The sequence below is a fragment of the Clavelina lepadiformis genome, chromosome 5, assembly GCF_947623445.1.
Source record: "Clavelina lepadiformis chromosome 5, kaClaLepa1.1, whole genome shotgun sequence".
Classification (NCBI taxonomy): domain Eukaryota; kingdom Metazoa; phylum Chordata; class Ascidiacea; order Aplousobranchia; family Clavelinidae; genus Clavelina; species Clavelina lepadiformis.
In genome coordinates, this window is record NC_135244.1 from 9,701,974 (window position 1) to 9,729,649 (window position 27,676).

Sequence of the window (27,676 nt, forward strand, 5' to 3'; positions counted from 1 at the left end):
TATTATTATCCTAACTCCTCAGATATAACAAACAAGTTTCGTATTAAAACTGTATTCAAACGAACTGTAGAAATTGCAATATCATTACAGGTATTTACACAAAACAATGTCAACAAAATTTGACCATTAACTTATGGTGCTTGTTGGAAAACATGTCACCTGATTAGTTAGACCTATGGGGAATTGTTTTTAGGCTGGGGGAACAACAAGGAAAAGCAATGATCTACACTACGAGTCGAGTGCCATACAGCGTACATACTTGTCAGTGTTCCATTGCTATTTTTTTGTGAAAGTCTATTTTAAAATAAAATATCTACATACATTTGCTCAGTAGAAATTATTTCAATGGCACATGATTGGACATCTATTTACAAGCATTTTACCCTCATCTTAATGTTAAGCTATCTTAACTTCTTACTATTTCTGTCATAGTGCTGCCTACTAAATCTAGAAGTTTTTCAATGAATCCATACAGAGAGTTTTAAACCCACACAATCAATTCTCTCCCTTTCTTTCTTTCTCTCTTATGCCCTGAACTTCTTCTGTGCTTCACGTCAGATGACTGCAAAGATACAATTCAACAACACATAATGCACAGGTAAATGTTGGAAAATGTTAATTGTTCAAAATTATACAACAAATTCTTAACATTGTACTAGAAAATACTTCGTTTTCAACAAACACTAGACAAACTAAAAGATTGCACCGGCCGCAAAAAATCAAACAGTGAATTGTTTTTCTACAGCAGACCAATAAAGAAGAGGAAGAACTAAACTCTGCTTACCACCTCCCTGTGCAAGTATCGTGGATCGTCGTTATATTCTGAGTTTCCCTTTTCTTCTTTCATTCGTTGTTTACAAACTGTTATGATTGTCTGGTGCGCCTTTACATACGAGTCCACATCTTTGCCGCGTTTTGAAGCTCGTTCAGAACGCTTTTTCTCCATATCGACCTTGGCGTAGACTGGCTCTTCATTTTGATCATTCTGGGGGATTCGTTTTGATTTTTTATTTAACTTTAGAGGAAGAGCAGGAGAAGATTTTTTACTCTTCGTCAGCTTTGGAGGAAGCGTGGGTGGCTTTGATTGTCTATACATCTTAGAATTCGAATCAAATTGCAAATGACGGTATTGAAGTTTGCTAGAGTCATCATTTTTTGGAACAAAGGGTACTTCATAAATATGTCGCTGGGGAGTGTTTTGCTTGGTTGACTCCACAGCAGTGAGGTAGGACCGTCTAGGAGTAGGTGTGGGCTTTCCATCGCTGATTTCCTGTGACGGCGACGGGATGCCTCTTGGCCTTAATCTTGATGGAGATGCTTTTGGCATTGTATTGGTCCGGGGACGGCATTCTTCAGGTTCGGCGTAGATCACTTCTAAGCCGTTCGGAGAAGATGAGACGCCGGATTTCAACGCTGAAATATGATGGACGCCTTCATCGAATGATCGGCTCCTTTCGAAGTAGTGACCTTTTGGTGAGGCAACGCCGCCTGACAGTGGTACCACCGCGGACGGCATGACACAATTTTTTTGTTTTGCCCAAACACGATCGTTAATGGACGACGACGTAGATTCTGTTTCCGATTTATAACCCGATGATTGACTTGCTCGGTGCGATCCCGAGAGATCCGAATTTGTGCCTGCTTCATTGACGCCGATTCTAAAATTAAAATATTTAATTTACATCTTCATTTAATGCAACACCATAAAATCCTTTATGTAACAGAACAAAGTTGGCGTGTTCACCATTCTTGAGAAAATAAACAAAATACGCCAATCGCAATTTATGCTACACGGTCTTTCCTAATTTAGTCTCCGATTTTGTATCTTATTACAGCAGTATTTACGCTCACATGTGAATTTTGTTACTGAAAAGGTCAGCTGACATCTTTACCTGCGCAATGAAGATTCTAATTTTCCGCGACATTTACGTTCTTCCAAAATATCATCAAGCGACGACCCAGACGACAAACTAGCACGACTTTTGCTTCGTCTGTTATAAAATAGAAACGAAATACACTTCAACCTCGTGTAACGTTATTGTATTGTGTGACTAACGCTTGGGTTCGTGCTTCAAAAGATTCAAAGCATGAGCGAACAGAGATAATGCTTGAGAGTCATTTTACTTACAAATTTCTGGGCGGGTTCTTCGGCAGTGGCGGCTTCGGAGGAGGTGTGTTACTGAAACCATTTTTCAGCTGATTCTATAAATGCAAGCATGACGTTAATTCAATGGTGAAACGTACAAATACAACCCCACCAGATCAAATTACCTTTGACATTAATTCCTACACAAGCAAGCAATTACAAAATATAGTACATGCAAGTTACTTATTGAACCCACAAACAAGCGACGGGATACATGCAGTAATTTCTACACATTACAAGCTTCAGAGACTAGTTTACTTACCTTCGGTGGGACTGGGGCTCGTCTTTTCTTTTTTGATGCGTTTTGTGCTACTCCCTTTCCATTGCTATCGTCTGATTCAGATAAAAAGGCATCGTCGGAACCCGATGCTTCCGAGCACAGAACAAGAGTCGTCTTTTGTTTGATCTTGGACAACCTGGTAGCGGATGAAGGCACTTGTTGACGGTTGGAAGTCGCGCGAAGATTGTAGTCGTGCTGCCCTTCCGCCACCTCACTCTTGCTTTTGATGTCAGTCTTTCGAGTGACCTGAAACGAAATAATTTTGCTCATTTGAAAAGCTACGGTTTAGCTTATATTGCAGTAAATTTTAAATGAAAATTGATGGCATTATGCTCGACAATGCAGATATACAAACCTTAGCGGGGCGAGTGCCTAAGCCACCAGTGAAAAATTCCACCCAGGGTGCAGTAGCTTGACTTTCGAGCAAAATAGACTGTACGGATGAAGACACTTGGTTTGGGTCGAAGTTTTGTCCATTCAGTAAATCTGTGCATTTAATCGCTTCCGCCATGGCTTTTACGGGAGAGTCCACATCTGAAAAGCACACACAAAATGTGTGTTAATATAAATTAATATTACCAGCATTAGTTAGACCATCAACCAGTCACTAAAGACCTTATAAAGGTCTTAATTGTACATACTGAGTTGGTCGTAAATCAGCGTTTTCCGGACACCGCGGTCAAAGATGAATTCAGAAGGTAAATTACGTGGTGAAGGTGAGGCGATGAACATGGGAGCTCTATGGGCCACACCAGCATCGCAAGCAATGCTCCACGCTCCAAGATCACTTTTATGCTGACGAAGACCTCTACAGAGTAACATGTGGTAACGACAATCAAAATTCGTGGACTAATTGCAACGTAACAAATTCTATTATAAATGGCATGAATAAACTAACAAATAAGGTTAGCAGGTAATTTCGAGAATTCTCCTTTGATAGAAAAACCAATTATCTTTCAGTAAGAATGTAGTTAATTGCGTGTAACTAGCCCATACAAATGTACCTGATCCACCGCACCATATCGTTCTTATCGCTGGCAGCAAACAAGTGCCGCTCTGTAGTGTCCCTGATCTGAAAGCTGTTGGGACGTTTCTGCCTTATTTTCTCGATTTCATTGATTTTTAAGTCCTAGAAATGAAGTCAACAGCAGTGTGTCAACTGACGGTTGAAAACAAGCTATACGTGTATGTCGGTTCGTTACGTATTACATCATATGACTGAGCGCCGGGTTTCACATCAATAATGTTAATTTTTGCCTGAAAATAACCACAATAGAGATTCGTTTGATCTAACCTTTGGGGCAAGATCAATTGAAAGTTGAGGCGGTTTTTTCGTGTCTTCAGGATTGATCCAACCTTTGATCAAGCCGCCTTTAACCTCGCACCACAAAAAGCACCAGTTTGGCACGGAGCCAATCATGTTCTGAAACGTGGAAAATGTCGTCATATTTAACTACGAATAAAAGTTAAATATACAAGTTTTAAAGAAAATTATCTTAAAATGATAAGCAAGAAGTCAACAAAATCTAAGAAAATTCTCATGAAACTGTACAGGATCGAAGAGGACGAAAATAAGTACAAAGTCGTTTGACCGGAGGGTTCCCACGCGAACGGAACTAGGCGAACTTACCAGCGTGTGAAGAAAGCCGGATACCGAGACGCTTGTTATGCAGTTCGGTTGCGCCACCAATCTACACGATATACTCTCGTAAAGTGGCAGGTTGATTCGTGTCTGCGGTGTTCTGTCCAAGTCATGTGATCTCACTGACTCGTTTACGTCACCAAGGGTTAGGGTCAGCGTGGCAATTTTCTCGTACTGGGGTCCCCTGAGAAATTAATTATACCTGTTGGATGGTAAGAAACAATACGAGGAACATAACTATAACTTAAGTATAGTTTTGATCAATATATCAGTAAATAATAGTGATCAAAATAAAAAAAAAATATTCTCACATTTTCATTCCATGGCATGAGTCTTCCCTCTGTTATGACAAAACAAGTCAATCAATCAATACGCAGTCCTCATTAAATGGCACAGACATTTCAACGTATTTGTGGTGTGGTAAACAACATTACGGAACCGAATACAGGAAAAATATTATGCTCGTATTCGCCACTTACCAATCGCTCCCTCACACGCTTTCCTTCGCCCTTTCCGATCGAACGATTCAATCTTGACAATAATTTTTGCGGCGTTGGCGCTGACACTTCGCTGCTTGACATGGGATAGGCGAAAATATCCAGAGTGAGTTTAAAATCATATGCAGCTTGTTCGCTGAAAGATAAACGCGGTGAAATTAAACTTTCGGTAGCTTGGTTTTGATCAAGTGAGCTAGAGTAAGGCTAAATCATAAAGATATGTTTTCATGGTGTTTACTCCCTTCCAACAGTCAGTGAAATTAAGGCATACTGTCTATTCCTTCGAGTGCACTTGAACTTAACTCAAGCGCCTCGGGTTAAGAAATATCAAAGCACAATTCACGATTGATAGGAACCAACAAAATGAATATGACGTCATCAAAAATTCAATTATTTTACAGTTACACTTACAACACAATGACGTCGCTGAAAGCTATATCCGTTGTTGATTTATCGACGCATATCAACTCGGTATCTTGTACTTCAGAACCAACTGACAAAAGGCAGAAGACAGCATGTCTGTTGTGGTCTAAGGAAAGGGCACTATGGGTCAAATCAACGTCAACGCTTTCAACAGATTTTATTATAATACTTCACCGGCAGTTATTCCTGTTCAATTTCTCACCTCGTGACTTGCTGTGTGAAAACACTTCTCTCCATACCAAAGGGACGCGTATATCTAGCAAAGGCAAAAAAATCAAATAAGTATTTTTTGTTGCTTGTTATGTTTAATGAGTTTGTGCGGTAAGCATTACATCATCAAAATACCTGAAACTGCAATTCTGCCTTTGCAAGTTCGCAAATTATCGGAAAACCTTAAAATAATGAAATAAAAAAGTTAAATAACCATGTTGGTTGTTAATCGATTACATATTGTTCAACAAGTTTTCAAAATATAGGTCACTTCTCAGCAGAAATACTTACCCCGGTTCATCCATTATAGCTTCCATAACCTCGGCTGCTTTCAATTTCTGCAGTTCGGCCATATATGTAAATGTCCTCGCGTTCGAAGTATGTAGGGTCTTGGCGGCTTCGAGCAACTGGGTTTCGTGTGTACAAGCCCCCATTAAGCGTATGGCCCCGTCCCTTATCTTCATCTCTCGTTCCAGCCGATCCTGTAGTCCGACGTGCTGCATTGTTAAAAGTTAGGCGTTAATTTATAATTAGTTTAAACATGGTCGGAAATTTTTCGACGATAAATCACAATCGGCTTGGATTGGTCACGGCTTTAACATCAGGTTGATTGTATGGTTGTTGACCCAATGACATTCATTAGGGTTGTTTATGAAACAACTATTAGACCCCTTGCCCTGGGGTGATATTTTACCAAATACACTTCGTCATCTTAAACAATCTAAACCAATTGCGACGGTGACGATGCCCACCCGCTTATTAGAGTTTTAAATTTCGAAACAAAATCAACGAATCAGTGAACCGTGTTACGCGCGTCGTCGAGGGTGGCACGTGAGGTAAGGAGAGGTTACATGATTTGTTAACGATTTACACATGTCTGTGTGAGTCAAGGGTACAACATGAATGACGTCATAATCGTCAGGGACACACATCTGATTCGAATTCATTGTCAAGTATATCAGGAATAAATTATAAATTTAATCATATTTTTAATGACAACGATAAGAAGGAAAGAAGTGAACAGAGAACTTTGCCCACAAATTGCTTTAAAACCGTTCTCATAACCCGTGTCAAGACAAAGAAAGCAATAGGAATGTCATAAGAACAAGCCATAATTTTTCTATTACTTCCGATTTCGGACGTAGAAACGTCGGTACTGGTTCGAGTACGACGCGTGTTCCTCTCAAGCAATTTTCTTTCGCAAGACAGGTGTCATAAGTTGAGCAGTAACACGTCAACAACTATGAGTAGGCGTTGGAACTGCATGTATTTTATAAATACTGTAGTAATAATGTTACTTATTTGTCCCTTGTATCGCCATGCACCTATTATTTTGTATCGAAGTGGCCATGCTTGGGTTTTCTTGGATCTGCCCGGGCTAGACACCGATTCCGGTAGAAAACGTTTTACGTAATGGAAGACGTGAAATCGTGTTTATGAGAAATGCTTTGTTGACGGAAGGAAACAAAAGCAACAAGTTAAGTTCGATAAAAAGACCATCACTTTTCAATTCATTTAAACCTGGTAAGTTCGCTGTACAGTATTATTTCCTGGTTAGGTCGAAAGTCTATACAATTAAGGAAAGATTTCGTTAAAGTCCGTGTCTTTACTCTTTAATCATTCAATTGAAACCATCTGGTGATGACTTAAATAATTAAACTAAGTTAAGCTTAGATTTTGCTTAATTTTTTTGTAAATTTCTCGGTGTTGCTTGGCTTTTGCGTTCACCTGGCTTACACCATGTGTCACTATTAAAAATAAAATTTCACCACAAAGAAGTCGTTTTTGCTGAAAACGTATTACGTCATACGCTATATGAAAGACATGAACATAAATCGTAATTACCGATAAGAACAGCATAATGCCCACAACACACCCACATAATAACTTGGGTTAAAGAATTAAACGAAAATAGACACTTAAAATTCCGGATGCGCCTTTACAATTAATTATTATCGAAGATAATGACGTTTTTTGTAAAGATTAGAATCTTCATTGCTTAATGAGTTCACAAGAAGTCTTCATAAACCGAAAACTTTGCACAATTAAAGTGGTTAATTCCCAGAAAGTTTCAAACGTCCCACACGGCAAATGGTGCATACCTTTTTTAGACTCGCTCCAATTTGCCGTATGTAGAACAGATTAAGATCGCTTAGGACTTCGGCAATCGATGGATCCATTTGTGACGTCATAACGGGAGACAATGGCGGTGTTTCAACCGTCATAATGAGCCCGGTGAGAGCACAGCAGGCGATTGCAAATAGGTTTAATTGCTGACACTTAACTGAATTCGACTAAGTCTAAATTCTGGACAAAAGCACAGCCATGATTACCTCCAGCAATTAACTTCATCTACCTCATTCACAGTAAACATGTAGCTTCCAAAAACCAGATGTACAAGAGCTAACGACCTAAATACTTACTGTAGGTTGATAAAAACCTTGCCATTATTCCTCACGACTGCATCGACAGCCCCGGATGCATTGTGACTAACAAACCGAATGTACGTCTAGCGGTGGGTCAAAAAATTACCTGTCGGTAAACGAACATATATGCCAAATCAAACAATCAGCAAGGGAAACCAGAGTATTACTAGACAAATAGCGAACGCAATATAGTAATGTAAAAAAACACAAAAACCTGGTCTACGCAAACATGGTGTCTGACCACAACATCGATTACTACGGTTGACCTCGAAACGAATTTATAGATGCACCAACGTTTCATGTCCCCTGTGTATAGCGCTGTCCTCCCTCGTAATATAGACAACCCAATAATAATGACGTAAGATTTACGTCCTTGATATAGCGTCGTACACGCCTCCTTATGTTTACGCTAACGCCCGTTCATCGCGTACTATAATAATAATCGTACTCTTTTCAAGAGCTTGGCGCCTATGTTGCGGGTGCGACTGAGACAGTTTCAAGAAAACGATTTTTCTGGATAGATCATGTATGACGCTTTACACTACATTGCTCACACCCATCCTATTAATTTGAGCGCGTTAAATTCGCTGTATTTTACAAGATGTTTAAAAAATCACTTCAAAGGCCGGAGAAACGCCTGCAAAAAATTTACAAACGCTGCAAAATTTGCCCAATATTTGACGGGACAAAAAACGAACGTTGAACCGAAATACAAGCGTTGTTGTCAATTTCTGCCCAATACTTCAGAAATATTTAAGAGTCCAAATTCGTAAATCGACATGCGTTGCCAAACTGCTTGTTAATCAATTGATCAAACAATTTACCTTGCGAGCAAAAAGCACAAAAATAGCTTATGTCTGAAGTAACCAATTAGCCAACGACGGTGGTGACAACAAGCAGAAGCAATTGGATTATATTCAATCAAGATATGTCTTATATTTCCTAGGTTTATCAAAATGAATCGGCCACATTGAGGTTATATTCAAAACTAAAACAGTTACCAAATGCACTACGATAACCCGCATCATGACCTGAACAATCTTTGTTAGGTTAAACGTTGGCAATGCATCAACTGGGTCGACAGCCAAATTTACTGTCACCATGTAACCAAGCAAAAACTGCAGGCGGCGGATTGGTGATGTCAAGTGAAGGGCGACACTCAGTTAAGTTTATCGCACACGAGCACTGAACAAGATTTGACTTATTGTAAAGATGGAGTTTGTGGGATGAAGTAGATTAAACGTATAGCACCTTCTAACATACGCATAAATTGTATTTTTTAAAGCAAATTACAAAAGCGAAACGCCCACGTTGTTACTTATAACACACTAACGAAAATACTCTGTAAAGCTCTCAACAACAACGCAGAATTTTGAACAACGATCTGATTTCACGTATTGTAATACAAAGAATGTTGTTTAAATCAGTGCGTACACTTAATATCAATCATATCATTTAATTTAAGCTGTAATGTTAGAGGCGGGGCATTTAAGTATTTATTCCTCAAAATTTACACATACTTGAAGTTGCTATCCTGTGAGAAATTTGGCAAAACATCGCTTTGAGAAAAATGCAGTGTTTTTTGGAATTTTAAAATGTTGCATTTGCACATATAATCGCTTTTTGATTGCCAATATGACAATATCACAAATCAAAATGTCAGATTACGCGCATAACTTGCTATTTACTATCACGCTATTTATCTCAAAAGTAGGTTCAGTTACGTCTTTATGTCAAATTGTATGCCAAAACATTAACAACATTCACTCAGAACGTTCGCTCAAGCATTCCCGACAACCAAACAACGAATAAAACAAGCCCACACCTTGTCACTGTTGACATGTTGCGAACTGCTTTGCACTCTCAAAATCTGACAGCTTTTCAACTGTATGCTATTTTGCTTTTCCTAAATAAGAACACTTCAAGCATTCAAGACTCCAGCTTGTTATTGCCTCGTCATACTAGTCCTAGCCCTACGTAGAATGAGCGCACGAAAGCTGGGGCGCCACACGACCTGAAGGAGGCATTTTTTCTTATCGTTCATCAAGCATCCGTTTCTATCGGTGACGTGACAATTAGCTATCGTTTCCTCAATTGCCCAGCCACGATCAACAGTTCCTTTAGGAAAATTCGTAGAAGTCGAGTCACAAAGAAAACTGTCGAAGCACTCTTGTGATATCTCCTTATTTGACGACAGATGGAAAAATATTTCTGTTGCAATCGGCGCAACAATTTGGCAGCAATTTCAAATTGCGATCTTTGCGCTTTATTTTCACCCTTAGATTATTATCAAGGATTGCACTTTGTGGTTGTGCTTCAACGCTGATTATTTATCTGCAGGCGAGGCGTCCTTAATAAAATGTTTGTATAAGACCATTTCAACAGAATACAGAATTCTTGCGAATTCCATGGCACTTTTCACAATCGAAAATATCTATTATCGGGTACGGTTCACATACAATAGCACAGTGCTTCGTAAGTGAGCTTGCTCAAACGTAGAAAATTTGCTAAGAAAGTCCTGGATAAACATCTGCGTAACATGTTTAACCTTACGTATCTGGTGCCAGAGGTAAGCAGATTGGACACAAAACTAGCTTCGGGATGGGGAAAGAGCATATGGAAGCAAGATGGGCACGACCGCACGACTTCTAATTATTGATGGCGCCGATCGCAGACGCATTTATTTTAGGAAAGCAATAAGCGGAAATCCCGATTTTTCTAGATTTTCTATGTGGGGGAAATCCCGGTGATAGCCATAGACAAGCAACCAACAATAACAATCATGAAATGGCGATAAACGCGCTAGAAGTGATTGATCGTTATATTATGTAGTTGCTAACTTGCTACAAACTGAACTACTGGTAACACTAAGTTAATTATTTGCACCTTTGGCATTATGCCAGCAGCTGTTTATTTTTTTTTTAAAACTATGTCATACATCGAATCTAATATAAATTTTGCTCACTGATCCTGTGAGTGCAATGTTTTCATTCAGACAATAAGAGGTAGTAATTTCAAGTTCAATAATATTCAATAAATAGCGATGTGGAATTTTATAGGTTTATACAAGCCTAGGTTTACTAAACCAAAATAAAGGTTGTACAGCGATCTTGAGCTATGTTGTTGTTTCTCTAAGATTTGGCAAGCTGTTATGGAAGTCAAAGAATAACTTGCATTTCATGACACAGACAATAAAAGAAAATAACTAATCATTACCAAAAATAAAAAACTTAATATTTTCTTGTAAGGTATACTACCTGTGGACTCATACAAGTGGCTTATAACAATAAAATACAACTCTCTACTTTATACAACAGTCAGTCAAACAGTCACAACATATTTTTAACCTAAATTAGAAAAGTTTGCAAATCGGCCCAAGGTTTACATTATGATATATATGATAAAGTTGGAAAACTTCATGTGTAGTATTGGATTTTTGCAAGTTAAAAGTTAAAAAGTCTAGTATTGGATTTTTGCAAGTTAAAATTATGATATAAATTCAGCCAGAAAAGAGACCATCAGATCGATATTCATATTTTTGCCTGTGACTCTGATTCCAAATCCATAATGTTTGGTACAAGAACAACCAAAGTTTAAAATAATAAACGCCATAAAGTCCTGTATTTTACAAACCCACAAAAATAAGTATATTATATAGCAGGGGTGGGCAACATACGGCCCGCGACGGGATTTTGAGCGGCCCGCAGACAGTTTCCGGTCTTACATGATAATGTGGCCTGCGGCCACATTCTGCCGCAATCCCTGTATTGCGTCACTGAATAAGTCCAAGTTTGCCAACCTGAGAAAGATGGCCATAAATGTACTTGTTCTGTTCGGGTCTACATACATTTATGAGCAAACATTTTCGACCATGAACATTAATAAGATAAAGCTGGATTCCAATCTATTCAGGAATCCGTCCCGCCAAGTACTTCATTTTCTCATATCAGGCCCGCCGACCGAAGAAGTTGCCCGTCCCTGTTATATAGGGTACTTGCTAATGCAAATTAATTTCTTCTAAGCAATACACAGTGCTCTCAGTATTTTTTTCAGTTTTAAGTTTGCTTCTAAGCCATAACATTGTTGATACATATTCGAACAGGCAAAAGTTTAAAGAAAGTCTTTTCAAAAACATTAAATCTTTGAAACAATTGTGTTAAGATTCAATGGTTTACTGTAGTGCATACACTATCAGATGTGTGAGTATTAGTTAAAGGACAACTTAAATTTTCACATAGCAATAAAATATGTAGTTTCCTCACCATTTGGTCATGGACTCTTTTCCTTTTGTCTTTCACTCGAAGACTTCGATTTAAGCCTTTATTTCGTGTCAATGGATCATTCTTTGGCTTCTTTTTAAGAGACATTTTTACAAATGTGTTAAAAATTAAGGCTATTATACATTTAATTCAATTCTCCAATCACTAAAAGATAAAGAAAGCTTTTGTTTAAGAAATGAGCACTAAATTTAAAAAAATGACTGGACCACTAATATTTTATTCAAATTTATAAATTAATGCCAATACCGACTGTATAAACACTCAGGTGTCTATAAAATACTTTATATATACATGTTTAAGCAACTATATCAATATGAGCAAGTCATGCAGGCCATGGTGTTAAAGATAGGTGGTTAGGTTCAAAGAAAGTATATGCTGAAAGTTGATTTCATCTGCCATCTAAAGTTCTTTAGATAAAGTCACATTAATAATATTATAATTTTCAAGTTGGGTTCACAAGAAACTGAAAAAAAAACAGCTTCTAACTGTTATTTTTTTCCATTGTAATTTAACAATAATAGGCTTATCCACACTTTAGAAGACAGCTCCTTCTTCTGAAAAGTTTGTATAAAACTTGGTTTAAAATGCGCCCATTTTTTGGTGCAGAATTCCGTTTTACCTTATTTCTACATTGCAAGTATTATGTTGACCAGTGCAGGATTAAGGTGGGTGCTATTGATGCTGCAGCATTAGGCCCATTCCTGAAATAGGCCCAGACGAAAACAGACGTGAATTTTCCGGACGCTGAACAGTTTTCCTTTGCTTAATTAACCCACAAATAATTCTTATTATGAAATTTGTAGTCCGACTTTCGCACGCCTAGGCACAGTGTTACGCCTAGGCACGTAAGATAAAGCAAGATTTTGGCATAGACTACTTATTTAAGATGAAAAATTATAACACTTTTCGAGCTGTTTCAGGGCCCTTCATTACTTCAGCCGCAGATAAGATGCACGGCTTTATTAACTCTTCCCCAATCGTGTATGCTTTTTTTGGTTTTAACTATTCGTAGAGAAACTAGATAGGATTCATGAAGAAAGGATTTTTCGGTAGTCGTCATCTTTTCATTTGCTTTTTTTAATCGTTCATATCAGAGAATATTCGTCCAAAATATTCAAGTGGCTTGCCTTCAAGATTGTTGTGCTTTGAATGAAAGTGACGAACAACTTTAGAAGGTTTCATAACGTCATTTGGCAGAATTTGGGAGCACACCAAACATTAGGGCCGTGACGATTGTTCACTACCCGGAACTATTGTAAAACCAAGCTCCAAGTATTTTTATTGTATTGCCTGACAAATTCCCCTTTTCGTTTCTTACTTCCCTCTGTGACACTCAACTTATCTGCATATGCCCTTTTCGTAGTTTACATTTGCACCTACTGATACTTGGTTCATTTCCATTTTGAGAATTATTTGTTTCAGAAGTCTTAGTTTTTTCCTTCTTGTTAAAATACACTTGTTGGTTCGTTGATTCCATATTAATCCTTCTGTAGTTTAACAGGACAAGCTATTGCAGCATCTGAAAAGTGAAGAATGACCTTGTATTACAAAACTTTTTGAAAGCTAGACGCAGTTTATGACGAAACAATCATAAACGGCACAAAATCTAGGTCATCGGAAGGTTAACCTTTATTATTAAACAGTTCTGCTGTATCAACGAAGGAGAGATAGGCTATGCCAGTTTTAGCCTACTGCTGTGAATCGGCCAAGCGTAAAATGAGTTTTACAGGAAGTATCAACTTTGCAATGCTTATGATTCCAGATTAAAATTAGCTTGGCAGAAAGTAAGATACGGTACTTCGCGGACCGGCGGTTGAGAACCACTGAGTTAGGCTAAGCCTTAGGAATAGATTAGGTTAAGGCAGTAAGATTAGTACTCATTATGGTTGGGAAAAGAGTTAGCAATCATTATTGTTGAGTTCAATGTTGTTTCATTGCCGATTCACAAGCTAACACCGTGCAAACAACTGCCGGTTCACAACAAAAAATGATGGAAACCAGTGTCAGTTTATAACAAAAAATGATGGAAAGCATTGGGGTTCACTTGGACGCTAGCGACTGCCTTAATTCTAAGACAATTGCTAATGTTTTTTTTTTGCACTGTGACGTAGGCTAAATATACGGCGTTGTGTTTATTGTAACGGAAGATTTCAAGTTAATGCGATAAATTTTACGGTTCCACAATTTACAAATTTAGCTGCGTTTTGTGCACGCTTGCTATGGCGTCTCAACCCAGTGGATGGGATAAAGCGAAAAAGAAAAGGAAAGAAGCAGCAGAACAAGAAAAGCTTCTGGCGAAAATTCCAAAACTGAGTTCATACTTTGGAATGCGAGCAGCTTCGTCTCAATTGCCTGCGTCGGATGCGATTGCGAATTCGAGCGCTCCTGAAGACCAGGCCAAGCAAGATGAACCTGATGAGGAAAGAGAGGATAAAGAGCGGGAAAGTTCAGCGGAGAGAGCAGAGGTGAAAGGAGACGCTATCACTGGCGAAGCACTGGCGCAAACGCTGGAGGATATCACCAATGATTTAGGACAGTGGGGTAAAATCAACGCTGACACTCGAGAATATTGGGCCAGGAAAGGTTCAAAACACTGCCAACACACTGAATCGATGTTTGAAGAGAGCGCCAGACAATACCTAGGTGAATCATTCCAACGTCGATGCACTAAGACCTTCTTCGTGCGTACGCATCCGCTCAATGGTGAAAAATCCTATAGACAATGGTTGTGCTACTCGCCTTCGACCGGGAAGGTGTTCTGCTTTGCATGCAAGTTGTTCGGTGGTAATGCTGTTCAAGCAACCAAGTTCGTATCCGGCGGTTTCGACAATTGGAGGACAGGCGAATCCAGAATAAAAATGCATGGAAGCAGCGATGGTCATCGCAAGGCTATGTTGTCTTTTGCGAGCTGACAGAGGGAGGCCGGTCGTGTTGACTACCTAGCCGCTAAACAGGTCGAGGAAGAGCGGTGTTACTGGCGCCAGATTGTAAAGCGGCTCATCGACGTTCTGATATTCCTAGCTAAGCGTGGCCTTGCTATAAGGGGCGCGGATGAGATCATAGGTTCCCCTCATAATGGTAACTACCTTGGCATCATTGAGTTGTTGGCGGAGTACGATACTCTGCTGGCTAGCCATATTAGAAAATATGCGAACTGCGGGAAAGGTCACATTTCTTATTTGTCATCCACAATTTGCGAGGAGCTGGTGCAGCTCATGGGACAAAAGGTGCAGGACACCATCCTGAAAGAAGCCAAGAAGGCGAAGTATTTCTCTGTCTCGATTGACTCTACACCTGACGTATCACACCTCGACCAGCTAACGATTGTTATTCGATATGTTCTGCCGTTGGGTCCAGTTGAACGGTTCCTGACATTCTTGCCTATGATGAGACACACCGCTACGCACATGGCTAGCATACTTCTGAACTTTCTGAAGGAAAATGGCTTGGATGTTACTAACTGCAGAGGCCAGTCGTATGACAATGCGTCAAACATGTCAGGACGGTACAACGGTGTCCAGGCAATTGTGAAGCGAGAATGTAAATATGCTGCTTTTATTCCATGCTGCAACCACAGTTTAAACCTGGTAGGAGACCAGGCTGTTAATAGCTGCGCTGGCTGTACCAGGTTTTTTCATTTTGTCAATGGACTATACGTTTTCCTGTCTGAATCGACATATCGCTGGCAGAAACTGAAGAATCGCTGCACATTAACGCTCAAAGGTTTGTCTGGAACCCGATGGTGTGAACGTGCAGATGCTGTCAAAGCGCTAGTAGAAGGGTGGAAGAGCATTCAAGAAGTCCTGGATGAGCTTGCGGCAGATAAGGAGCAGAAGGCCGATACGAGAAACCAGGCCGACGGATTTTCGCGCAGGATGGACGAACTTGAGACAGCAGTTATGGCGACTGCCTGGAACGATATCCTATGCCGTCTCAACAGTACGAGCATTAGCCTCCAAGACCCTACAGTCAGTCTGAATACGGCAACTAGTTTATTGGCATCACTGGTCGACACGATTCAATTTGCACGGGACAGATTTGACGTGTATGAGCAGATGGCGATCGAAAAGGTTCCTCACGGCGAATACAAGGCTGAAGAACGTCGAGGCCGTAAGCGAAAGCGAATGCCTGATGAAGGAGCTGCAAACGAAGAAAACCTCACCCCTAGGGAAACATTCAAAACCCATATATATCTGGTCATGATCGACAGACTGTTAGCTGAACTGGAAAAGCGAATGAAGGCGTATGAGGATATATCTACAACATTCGGATTTCTTTCGGAGCTAACGTCATTGAGCATAAAGCAGATCGAGAATAAAGCTCAAAATCTCGTTTCCTCGTATCCAGATGACTTGGAAGACACGCTGGTGGCTGAGCTCATACAGTTTGCTGCATTTATGCGCACCCAGAAATCGGTGAGTGTGAACGAGTCAGCAGAGCTTACCATGTACAAGCTTTTGTCGTCGTTGAACCTTTCTCAAACATTTCCAAACGTCGAGATTGCTTTGCGCATCTATCTGTGCTTGATGGTGTCTAATGCCTCCGGCGAGCGGAGCTTCTCAAAACTGGGAATAGTCAAAGGAGAGCTGCGGTCCTCGATGAGGGAGGAAAGGCTAAACATGCTGGCGCTTATGAGCATTGAACATGAGGTGCTGAGCAGCCTTGACTGCACTGACATGATCGAAGATTTCGCGCTTGCTAAGGCTCGAAAAACAGTAGTATAAGTAAGCAGCACTAGCGCAGCATTGACAATATGCCAACGTTAAGTTGATCTGGATTAGCCTTTTCTTCATTAACTCCGCTTTTCAGGCAATATTGGTATTGAATTGTGTTGGTGTTACATAGCCTGATGTTACTCTCGAGTTTTTACGATAACACGTCGTTATTATTGTTCATGTTCATTAAAATTTGGCTGACTGCGTCGAAAGCAATAAAGGCTCTTTGGTCGGTCTGATTACGCGTGTACGGTGGAGTCAGAGTGTCGAATGCATATGTACCAATGCCTAGAAAAAATAGGCCTGTTTTTGCGCTGCAGCATCAGGCCCAGTTTCGTCTTAATCCGGCCCTGATGTTGACGTGTTGCAAAATTTGGCATTGCATTTATCCGACAAACTGAAAGCAAACTTTTCAATAGGAGATAACAGCGAGCCATAGCAGACAGTGTATCACCTGCACGCCAAACTTTTTTTAACGCCGCTATATAGCCTACAAAGAAAAACTGGCTGTTTTACACCAATTTATAAAAACTAAACAAAGAATTAAGGCTTTAAAAGTGAACGCCATCACACTAAAATTTGCATGCACAATCTTGTGTCAAAAATTGCCTTTCTTTCCATTCGAGACAGCAGAAATGGATTTCTGACACTTGTGTTTTTTTAGCATTTCATTTTGTCTTTCCCAAAGTTGGCACATTTTTATAATCAATATAATATTTTTTAGAAACCGCCTAGTCGCCCTCCAAAAAATGAACAGGTAGTTTTAGTTTTCTTGGGTGCCATAACACCTCAATAAAACAACATCGGGTGTACATCCGTCTTACTTTGCAGTCTGGCATAACTTTATATACATTATGGTTTATATCAATCATTATAAATCATAATATAAAACTGAAAAACCATATTTTTTGAAAATTTACTCTAGCATAAATCAGTGTTTGTGTTACAGTTACCTTTTCCAATGAAAGCCAAGGCTACTATTTTTTATTTTTGATCATTTTGTGCGGCTTCTAATCGAGGGCGCCTTGTAATTTTTAACCAGATTAAGAAATGATCAGACTCTTTCACAGTGCTGCTAACCCTGTTTGTAATATAACGGCCCTGTTTAGCTAATCCTGGTTTTTATAACAATCTTTGTTTTGTTTTCTTGTGTGTCGATCAAGACCATGGCATTAAGAGAGTATCTAACGCAGAAGCTCATGTGTGTGGGCGACTTTCAATAGAGTAATACTTTAGCATCAATTTAGTGACTTTTAATCAAGGAAATAGAGTACATTAGGCTACGCCCATAAAGATCTGAAAATTATCTATGTAGTGCAAAGTGTGACACCAGCGCGCAGGAGATGCATTAACCTGCCCGATTAGAAAGTACGGTAGTTTTTAACAAGAAATCGTGCTGGCAAACGCGCAAACTTTCACGTGATGGCATTCACTTAAGTCTTAATTATTTGTTCATTTATTATAAATAGGCATTCAGATAACCAATTTTTCTTTATCTACTCACTATAATTATGCAAACTGTTTGGCATTCACGTTGATGAATCTCATGCATGCAGGTGCCACACATTCCACTATAGATGGTCAAAGTGGGCAGAAATGTTTTTTATCTTTACACCAATTTAGCCTATTATAAAAAACAAAAAAGAGCTAGTTGTTTGAATGCCAATTCATAGTAAATAAACAAAGAAAAGAGGCTTTAGTGCACGCCAAAGTCTGCATGTTTAAACGCACACTTTCTCATCGAAAACTGCTAGACTGTGGTATATCCAAGTCAGAAAGATTACAACAGCAATGAAGCACTGATAAGTAAGCCTTGTTGAAGTCGAAGTATTTTAGTTTACTAAAATTCAGATGCTTAAGTAAACAGTTCTAAACTTAATCACACAAAAATATAAGATAAAATATCACACAAAAACTTAATATCATACAGACAATGATAGGCCTAGTCTAAAAATGCACAAATACCTATACAAGGGACTAGCCTAATAACCATCAGCTAACAAGATCTTAAACAGTGTGTAATAAGGAATTATGGCCGACCTCCTTCTATACTGGCCTAGCCATCTTCCAGCAATAGCCCACAGACAAGTCTATACATCTAGGCCTAGCCTACGCTAAAATAACCTGACACCTAAAGAGAAGGCTAAATTGTTCAAGCACTGCTGGAAAATTTGCTTTCAGTGCGCCAATAATCAATAATGCCAAAATTTGCGCCGCATCAACGTGATACTGTACTTATAATATAAAATATAGGGCAAAACGGTGCAAAAATCAACTTTCTGCGCTGGTTATCCGGCGCATCAAACAAACTTTCCAGCAGATTGTTCAAAAAACCTTCCTAAATGCTAAACTTTAGTGGGTTGATTTTTGAATTTGCTCCTGCTCAATCAACCAAATCAACCATCAGAGAAAAGTCATGGCCACAAAAAAGATCTTATAAATCACTAACCACGGCCAGAGCAAAACATTTTAGGTGAGTCTTGTCGAATTCATTCTGATACTGATTTAGCTACAATTGCTTATGATAATATTAAAAATAAGAAAAGATAAATACCAAGCTGGAAATATAAATTGATAAAGAATGTTGTCAAAATGCTATAAAACAATGTAAATTATCTTGGCGAAATATTTTATAGCAATAGAGTATAGACCAGAGGTCGGGAACCTATGGCTCGAGAGCCAGATGTGACTCTTTTGATGACGGCATTTGGCTCGAAGATAAATCTAAGCTATCTATTTCTTAGCACGATTGTTACGAATAAAACTTTTTCTGTAATTTCCCATAACGCATTAACAGTTGGAAGCATATTAATCAAGAGTAAATTTAGACATTTACCGTTGTCAAAAATTGGTGTAACTTAAAGCATCTCTCCCTCCCTTAGTGACGTCATCAATTTCATTTTGATTGTGGTTTTGAATCAGCAGAAATCGAGTGCTAGCGTAGTTAGAAGATTAAATATTAAACAATGGCATGTTGAGCCATATTGAAATTAAAAGTGTTCTGTAAAAACCTGTAACCTAATTGCAGATAAATTGGGGAAAGGCATCTAGTAAATGTAAACTTTCTGCTGATTGTTTTTGCTATGTCTGTGGTCTATATATCAGCTTAAAACAAGTGAAATATAAAATAAAGTTAGAAGCAAAGTTTTCTAATGCTTATAAAATGTATTTTGGCATGACAATTGGAGACAAAGATAAAAGCTGGGCACCTCATGTGATCTACGGAACATGCCGATGAAATTTAGATGGTTGGCTTAGAGGAGACCGACACACGATGCCATTTGCTATTCCAAGAGTCTGGAGAGAACCCCGAAATCATACAGATGACTGTTATTTCTGTATAGTTGACCTTTCAAGGTTTGGAAAACTAAAAACCGTCATGACATTGCATATCTTTCCATACCATCTTCTATTGCACCTGTTTCGCATAGCAGTGAGTTGCCACTACCCAAACTACCGAACAAAAAAGCTTCAAAAGATTCATCAGTGTCTCAAGATATAGAAAAAACTCTGATGACGAATTCAACATATCTCATACAGACATAAATTTAGAACTACACTTTCCAAGCCAACAAGAACTGGACGACTTAATTAGAGACATGGGGCTGACAAAGTCGAATGCGGAACTTCTGACTTGAAGGTTGTAAGAATGGAACTTTTAGATCCATCATGTCGATGTTCTTCGTCGAGAAAAAGGCATGAAAGATTTTCAAGATATTTTTCTGTGACAGGCACTCTATGCTTCTGCAGTGATGCTGATAACCTTTTTGAGGAATTAAGAATTGCTCGTGACTCAAGAGAGTGGCGTCTATTTATAGACAATTCTTCCCGAAGTTTGAAATGTGTCCTCCTTCACAATGGAAACCAGTATCAATCTACACCCGTTGGTATTTTCTTGGTAATAAACGAAGCAATAACTATAACTTTTGGTGAACAATCTGATGGACGAATACGAAAAAATGGGGTTTCGCATGTCCTTGAAAATGCATTTCCTGCACTCCCATCTTGATTGTTTTAGTCCTAATATGGGTGATGTAAGTGAAGAACATGGTGAAAGGTTTCACCTGGACATTTCTGCGATGGAAAGATGATACCAAGGGCGGTGGAGTTGCATTATGATAGGGGTTACGTATGGTCCGTAATACGAGAAGGCTTCTCAGTTCATAGATGCATAACCATAACATAATCAATTTTTGAAGATTTTTGGAGTGTTTGCATCCATGCATAATGCATATATGGGCTATATTTGTGTATAATTTTGCTTTTTAATTTTAACACAAAAGATTTTTGAGTAAAATCAGCAATCAGAAAAAGCGGCATTTCATCAAAAGTAAGGACACTTCAGGAAAAATTTTGGTAATTAGTTTAATTAGCAAAACACAATACATAAAAAGTTTCATGCAACTAAAACCTTCACAAAATTTTGTTACATGGTGATACATAACATATATATGTATATAAGTATCTATCGTAGTACTAGGCGTGAAAACTGGACATGGAAACGGAGTATTTGTGCCAAGCGAGGGAGTTGAAAATTTCACTTTTTGAGACTTTGTTTAGCTAATTGATATGAACCGACTTAGAAATCCATCGAACTCGAGTCTATCATTCATTTGTCACCAAGGGAATTGGAAAAACCCTGTTTCTACATCACTATTTAGTTCAAGTATCTATTTATAATCTTGTTTGAGTTTGCTTAATAAGTGAGCGGCTTATGGATATAAATTTCCAGTCTTGTAAAGGATATTATTAGGCCAAAAGGAATCGGACAGCAATCTATATATTTGGACCAATTACGTCGTCATCGTCACAGCAATATCATTTAAAATTGGTACCACGCGTCAGCGCGACCATACGCACACCACGATGACTTGATGCATACAGGTTGGCTTAAATCGTTTTAAATAAAGTAAAACGTTGCGTAAAACTGACATTTTTAATGACAACAAACACGAAGATTATAGCCGATAGCTAAGAGGTTAGTTGTAAAAACAAAATGAATTTTTTTGCAAGATACCCTTGCCTAAGTATTCAACGTTTGAAAACATGACTTTAATTTGAAAGCCAGGGACTCCCTTTATGCAAAGCATTGCTTTTAATTGGTATGATAATGTTTATTCTCGTACTAAGAAAGTCTTTGCACGACTAAAACCCGGCAATGATTCTTTATTGCTCGAGACCCGATTACCGAGCTAGCCTTTGAGCAAGTTCCGATTGTCACACATTTTTTAGATTTTTTAATAGTATTGCCCCTAATTTAAAACTGTCCACCAAGTCCACTGAACTGGAGTAAGTGTCGGTAATGCCTTGCCCATGGGCATTACAACGGTGTGACGCCACTGGGGATTAAGCACTGAACCTGAGTCGCATTTATTGCCGGCGCTCGAACTACTCCGCTAACGAGTCGAATTCGGAGCCAGCGATTGAACGCTGATTTACCTTTACGTCCACTTAACAAATTCTTTTGTTTTTGGTCTGGCCTGCGCCGCTCGTTGCGTAAAGTTTCTACATGTATGTCATTGCACTTACATTTTGCGATTGGCCAACGGCACCAACAAATTAAGGTTAGCAGGCAAAAAAAGAAGAAAAAAGCGCTTTCCACACTTCGTCCACGATGCTTACTGGAATTCATTGTGCACGGTCTTTTGCAGCTGAACCGTGTGAGTTAGAGGTTCTTCATATGATTTAGTTTAAGTAACAATTTTACGTGAACCAACTGTGATGGACTAGTCAATAGGGTATATCTATGCTATTGGATATTGCTGTGAGTCTAATCTTTCTGTGCCATTGCAAGATATGTTGAATGAATCATATCAAAACTTTATTTCTGTAAAAGAATACCTAAACTCGATATGACGTTTATCGGTGTAAGAAAATAGCTTACGAAAGCAAACTATTGACTATATCTCAGCAGCATATCTATATTTTATCTGAAGTCAAGTTGACACCAAAAGCAAATGATATTTAACTCCATTCTTGAATGGTTTTCAAAAATAACAGGAGAATAAGATCGTTTTGTCGCAGACGACCAGCCAGGTGTTCGGCCCCTACCGCTATATACAGTTGGCCTATTAAATAGGTTGGTTTTGCATAGATGCTATTATCTGCTTTTAGCAAAGAATATACTTTTAAGGTCAAGTTTTACCTCAGTTGCGGGTGATGTATAGCTATCTTTATGGATTATTTGTCAAGTTACACAACCAAGCGAATATTATAAAAATATTACAATACATAAATAGGAGTTAGCTGTAACAGAAGTTGTTAAAAATTAATGTCTAGTTTGCTGAACACGCTAATAAGTTTCTGGGAGTAACAATTCATAGGAGTTATGCACACGGGAGGATTTGACAAACCAAAACGATTTTTACATGCACCGAAGTTTAATTATAAATCTCACTGTATTAGCAGCCGTTGAGGTTACTATAGCTTATTATTATTATTATTATTATAGAATATTAGTTTAGAATTGTTTGCTTTAAAGTTTTAAACAGTTTCCATAAGTGATATACCGTACATTGCATGATTTTGCTTTACACAGTATAGTGTCTTGTTTATGGTGGGAAATATGTAAATATAATTAACACCTGGTAAATCGCAATTGGGATACAACTATGAGACGAAAATCAGTTCTGTTCATTTCAGGAATATCTCTGCTTGTAGGGATTCTTACCTTTTCTACGAGTAAGTTGTTCCAGTTTTGATATCTGATGGCATTTTTATATTTTGAAACTTAGTTTACGGTAACATAGAATGGTATTTACAAACAGGTTAATGTTGCTCTTGCTCTTATCAGCAGAGAATTAACTTATGTATAGGTTTTACATATTTTATGAGAACTGTTGAACAGTTTTATCTGAAAAGCACAACTGTGTTTACGCAAAAGTGGTTAGAGTATCAGACGATCATTTGCATAGGCTGTTAAACCGTTAATATGTTCATACTATCGGCAAAACGCTTCGACATGTAATCCAGCATAGCTGGATGCGGACAAATGTGGAAGTTACGAGCGAAGAAGAATGGGCATTATATTGTTATTGTATTACATTACATACTTGTAGCCATTGCCTGTTATAAATATTGTTATGAATAATGTTGTTAGCCTATAATATATTGTTTTAGTCCACTATAACTTACAATTATTTGCCGATGATGTTTATTGTAACATGCTTCTTCTCTCCTACCCTGGCACCTAAACATAACTGGCTTATAAGTGAAAGTTTGATGAACATCCAGACCTAATTGTACAATATAAAAAATAGCGTTGTTTCTATATACACTATACCAGGGCTTCTCAAACTTTTTACTTCTGCGATCACATTTTAGAAAAAAATTTCTGTGCAACCCCTTGATGGGTAACATATGCGTTAATGATACTAAAACAATAAACGTCCAATTACAAATCTAAAATGGTATTTTTGTCTATGGCAAAATCATACAAATGCACATAATCCACCGAAGTACAGTAATAGTAGCCTACAGTAATAAACGGACCGCGTAATGCAGTGTTTCTCAAACTTTTTGCGATCGCGTACCACTCATTCGTTTTTTTTTGCTACACTGCGTACCACCTGGCTCCTGAATGACTTATTTTACTCAAATGTACCGGTATTTATTAGTTATTACCGTTATTACTATACCATAACACCAATGAATAGCAAGAAAACACAATTTAATTTGATAGATGCAACTGTTTCTTCTGCACAAGCTTGTCTATCCGGGGCAACACATTATTCACAGCACATCGAAAATCATGTTCAGCGGTACGCGGTACCACTTAAAAAGCTCTCGCGTACCGCTAGTGGTACGCGTACCACAGTTTGAGAACCACTGGCGTAATGGAAACAGTAAAACGAATAAACAATTAACGAAAGCAATTCAACTTATAAATTTGAATTTGTTTAACCACCCTAAAATTACATTTTTCGACCCCAAACGGGGTCGCGACCCAACGTTTGAGAAGCCCTGCACTATACCATTGTATATAGAGCATTCGCGGAGATTTGTGGGATTGTTTGAAAAATCTCATTCTATTTCTATATCTACAATTAGGGGAACATTTGTGGTGAATGCTTGGAACCTGACATCAAAAAAACTGTTGAATCATTTCTGTTTAAAGCATAACATTAGTATGAATTACATGATTTTCTTTCAATCTGATTTGGCAAGTTGTTATCATCACGGACACAACATCTGTAAATAATAGTTTAACGCAGCCTACATCTAAAAACGTCGCAGCTTCCACCACCCGTGATTATTTTTTGCTTATTAACAAAATTCCTATCAGGAAATTATTTTTAAAAATATACATTTTCAGTGTAGCTTTTCAAGTCAAAATAATTGTAGGATATAATCATTTAAAATAAAACTTTTATTTACTGGTATATAGCGAATTTTTGAAGTTTGTCTGTCAACAAATTTTATTTACTCGCATTAGGACGAAATGATGAAACAAATTGCTTAGACATCTCACACACGTCATCCACATAAACGCTTTATCTCAAACGACACTTGTTTGTGCGAAATTTTAAAATAAATTTGTGGAATGTTTTAAAGATTAACGACCAGATTGGTGTTTGGTAACCTCATTACTGGTCTCGTTTAAGACTAAAAAACTTGCAATTTACGATATAAAAGTGTAAAATAGTTGTCGTATCAACAAAAGAGACTGACTCAACCAAAAGTGAGCGTAACTTACCCCGACTTCCACCAAATAACATAATTAGTAGCACGTTAACTGTTGTACATGATAACTTATACGGGTTAGACAAATCTATTTTGACAAAAAAATATGCAGTAGCCGCCATTGATAATTAATTAATTGGAAGCCGCACAAAATGTCCAAGTTTAAAACAACGAATGTATAGCCACGACTTCTATTCAAATAAATACGGTACTGCACTTTAAAGAAAAGTTTTTCGATCTTTCGTAAGTGGATTCACGCTCAGAAGCGATCACATTCCCGTTGAGTCAGTTCTTTTCTACAGATAGAGATAGAAGCAAGTGGGTTGAGGTCGTAAGTAAATCTTCGACTGAGTGTTCCATGAAACTATTTTACGAATTGTAATGAAAAGAAACTTGCGTAAAAAAATCGCTATAAGCAGGGTTGCCATCAGTCTCAACTCAGAAATAAGGACGACTAGAAAATCAACGAGGAATACCACCTTAAACAGTGTACAACAAGAGAAAGCAACCAATGTTCCTAAAAAAAAAAAAAAAAAAAAAAAAAACAAGACACTATCTGCATGTTCATAATTTTGGTATCTCTTTGGTACAAAATGGTATCGTAAGGTGACAAAATGCCCAAAATAAGGACAAAAGTGCCCACAACCGCCCTAATAATAAGGACGAAAGTGAAAATAAGGACATTTCTTATAAATAAGGACAAACATATTTTCTAAGACACGGACCTTTAAAATAAGGACAAATCTTATAAATAAGGACGGTATGGCAACCCTGGCTATAAGTGATCAATTATGTGGGTACATGTGATGTAATAGGTAAATACAGCAACAAGAACTGCTGCCGTTGAAAATTAATAAGAAAAAAGGCATTATGAAATGAAATTGTCGCGTGCCGTTTGTCGCTACAACAATAATTAGCACTATAAACAAGAAGTTTTTTTCCAAATGTCATTCCATAAATGCATAGCTGTTTACAACCTTGTGAGGTGTGAGTTGTCCACATCATTTGTCTATTAAATTTCTTCATATCGATGTAAATTTAAAAAATTATTTTTTCTTATAGTTTTTGCAGTTACAACGTTGAGAAGCTCACGCCCCGAAGCAACCGAAGGCAAGGTCCAAGCGCAATTGAACCAGCCCGAAGGGGTCTGGCCACGGAATAGCAGCACAAAAATTGATTCTAAATCGTCTTTGAATGAATCAGATGCTGTTGATTCTCACAGTTTCACGCTTAAAACAAATTCCTGGACCGACTCAACAACACAAAGCTTAGTAAACAGGCGTGTGGAGACAACCAGAGTGAATGGCACTGCAAATTTACAAATGCTCTCAAACACGACAAAAGAAACAGCTACCAAAGCTTCAGAGGCAACAACGGTGTTGCTTCCTATTGCAATCTCTTTGCCAACTGAAACATCCATTCTCGTACAAACTTTAATGGCAGCACGCAACGCAACACTTTCAATAAACATTTCCATGAAGACGAGAACCGGATCCGCCGAAATAACAAAGCCTACTACTGTGTTCACAGAAGCACACGATTCCAATTCAGCTTCGTTACGTTTGACTTCGACAAGCGAGTTATCTTCAAATGTACCCGCACCAGCTCAGCTGTCCAGGATGGTACATTTAAAACATGAAACAGCTGGACGTCTACTGAGGCAGATTTGCAATTTTCTAAAAGAAAATTTTGGTATTTGCCTTTACGATATCCACAGCCGCGGTTACTTAAAGAAGTGTAGCTCTTTTCATATTACACAGAGAGGTAAGGAATTTTATAGTTAGTTCATGTGTAGCGTATACAAATTTTTTCTGAAATATATCATGTGCATTGTTTCAGCTCGTAACTGTCTACTTTGTCGCCTGGTCAACTTTTGCAAAGATAATAGTCCTCCATTTTGAGAGATAGTGAAAAAAAACTAAAGAAAATGCTGAAAAAGAAAAACTGCAACATGCTTCGTTTGAGGCCGTATCACCCAATTGAGAACGGAGGTTTCATTAAAAAAGATACATTAATTATATTAGTTATGTGAAGTCAATCAAGCTTTCTGTTGTAAGCGTTTACAATGTATTGATATATTTTGTTGCGTTACTGTAAATTATTTCAAGACTTCGTGACGTTATTTATTGTGTCTATTACGATGTTGACTCTCATTTTGTGTTGGACCATTTTTATGCTCTCAATATTTCTATTTATTTTTTGTATGTTTCTTCCACGTTTCTATTAATTATTCCTCCAGAAGTTAAGTTCTTTACGTTGCCTATTGGTACGTGTAAAAACATGCCAAATATTTTAGATTTTCTCAAAATACAACTCTTTCAATGTATTACCTAACTACATTATATAGAAGAGTTGAAGTAAAACAGGAGTTGAAC

General features: G+C 38.1%; 3 protein-coding genes across 5 annotated transcripts; 2 read left to right on the forward strand and 1 right to left on the reverse strand.

Annotated features, from left to right (window-relative positions):
- Positions 1-36: 36 nt before the first annotated feature.
- On the reverse strand, positions 37-12,044 carry LOC143460856 (uncharacterized). Of its 3 annotated transcripts, none has more exons than XM_076958512.1 (17): positions 11,887-12,044; positions 5,490-5,695; positions 5,334-5,380; positions 5,191-5,244; positions 4,977-5,094; positions 4,548-4,701; positions 4,380-4,408; positions 4,057-4,252; positions 3,721-3,849; positions 3,431-3,555; positions 3,068-3,234; positions 2,782-2,960; positions 2,409-2,672; positions 2,129-2,202; positions 1,893-1,991; positions 785-1,658; positions 37-562 (listed from the first exon to the last, which is right to left on the reverse strand). In XM_076958512.1, the coding sequence occupies exons 1-17, from the start codon at positions 11,989-11,991 to the stop codon at positions 482-484; spliced, it is 2,901 nt and encodes a 966-aa protein (XP_076814627.1). In that variant the 5' UTR covers positions 11,992-12,044; the 3' UTR covers positions 37-481. The 3 variants fall into 3 exon arrangements, with proteins under 3 accessions (XP_076814627.1, XP_076814626.1, XP_076814628.1); XM_076958511.1 differs by lacking the exon at positions 11,887-12,044 and adding an exon at positions 7,301-7,505; XM_076958513.1 differs by lacking the exon at positions 11,887-12,044 and adding an exon at positions 7,301-7,505 and having other exon boundaries at positions 37-1,658.
- Positions 12,045-14,123: 2,079 nt separating this feature from the next.
- Positions 14,124-16,628, forward strand: LOC143459550 (zinc finger MYM-type protein 1-like). Its single transcript, XM_076956761.1, has 2 exons — positions 14,124-14,745; positions 14,926-16,628. Exons 1-2 carry the CDS (start codon positions 14,124-14,126, stop codon positions 16,626-16,628), a joined length of 2,325 nt encoding a protein of 774 aa, XP_076812876.1.
- Positions 16,629-23,161: 6,533 nt separating this feature from the next.
- Positions 23,162-27,676, forward strand: LOC143460036 (uncharacterized). Its single transcript, XM_076957389.1, has 3 exons — positions 23,162-23,300; positions 26,364-27,065; positions 27,141-27,676. Exons 1-3 carry the CDS (start codon positions 23,231-23,233, stop codon positions 27,200-27,202), a joined length of 834 nt encoding a protein of 277 aa, XP_076813504.1. The 5' UTR covers positions 23,162-23,230; the 3' UTR covers positions 27,203-27,676.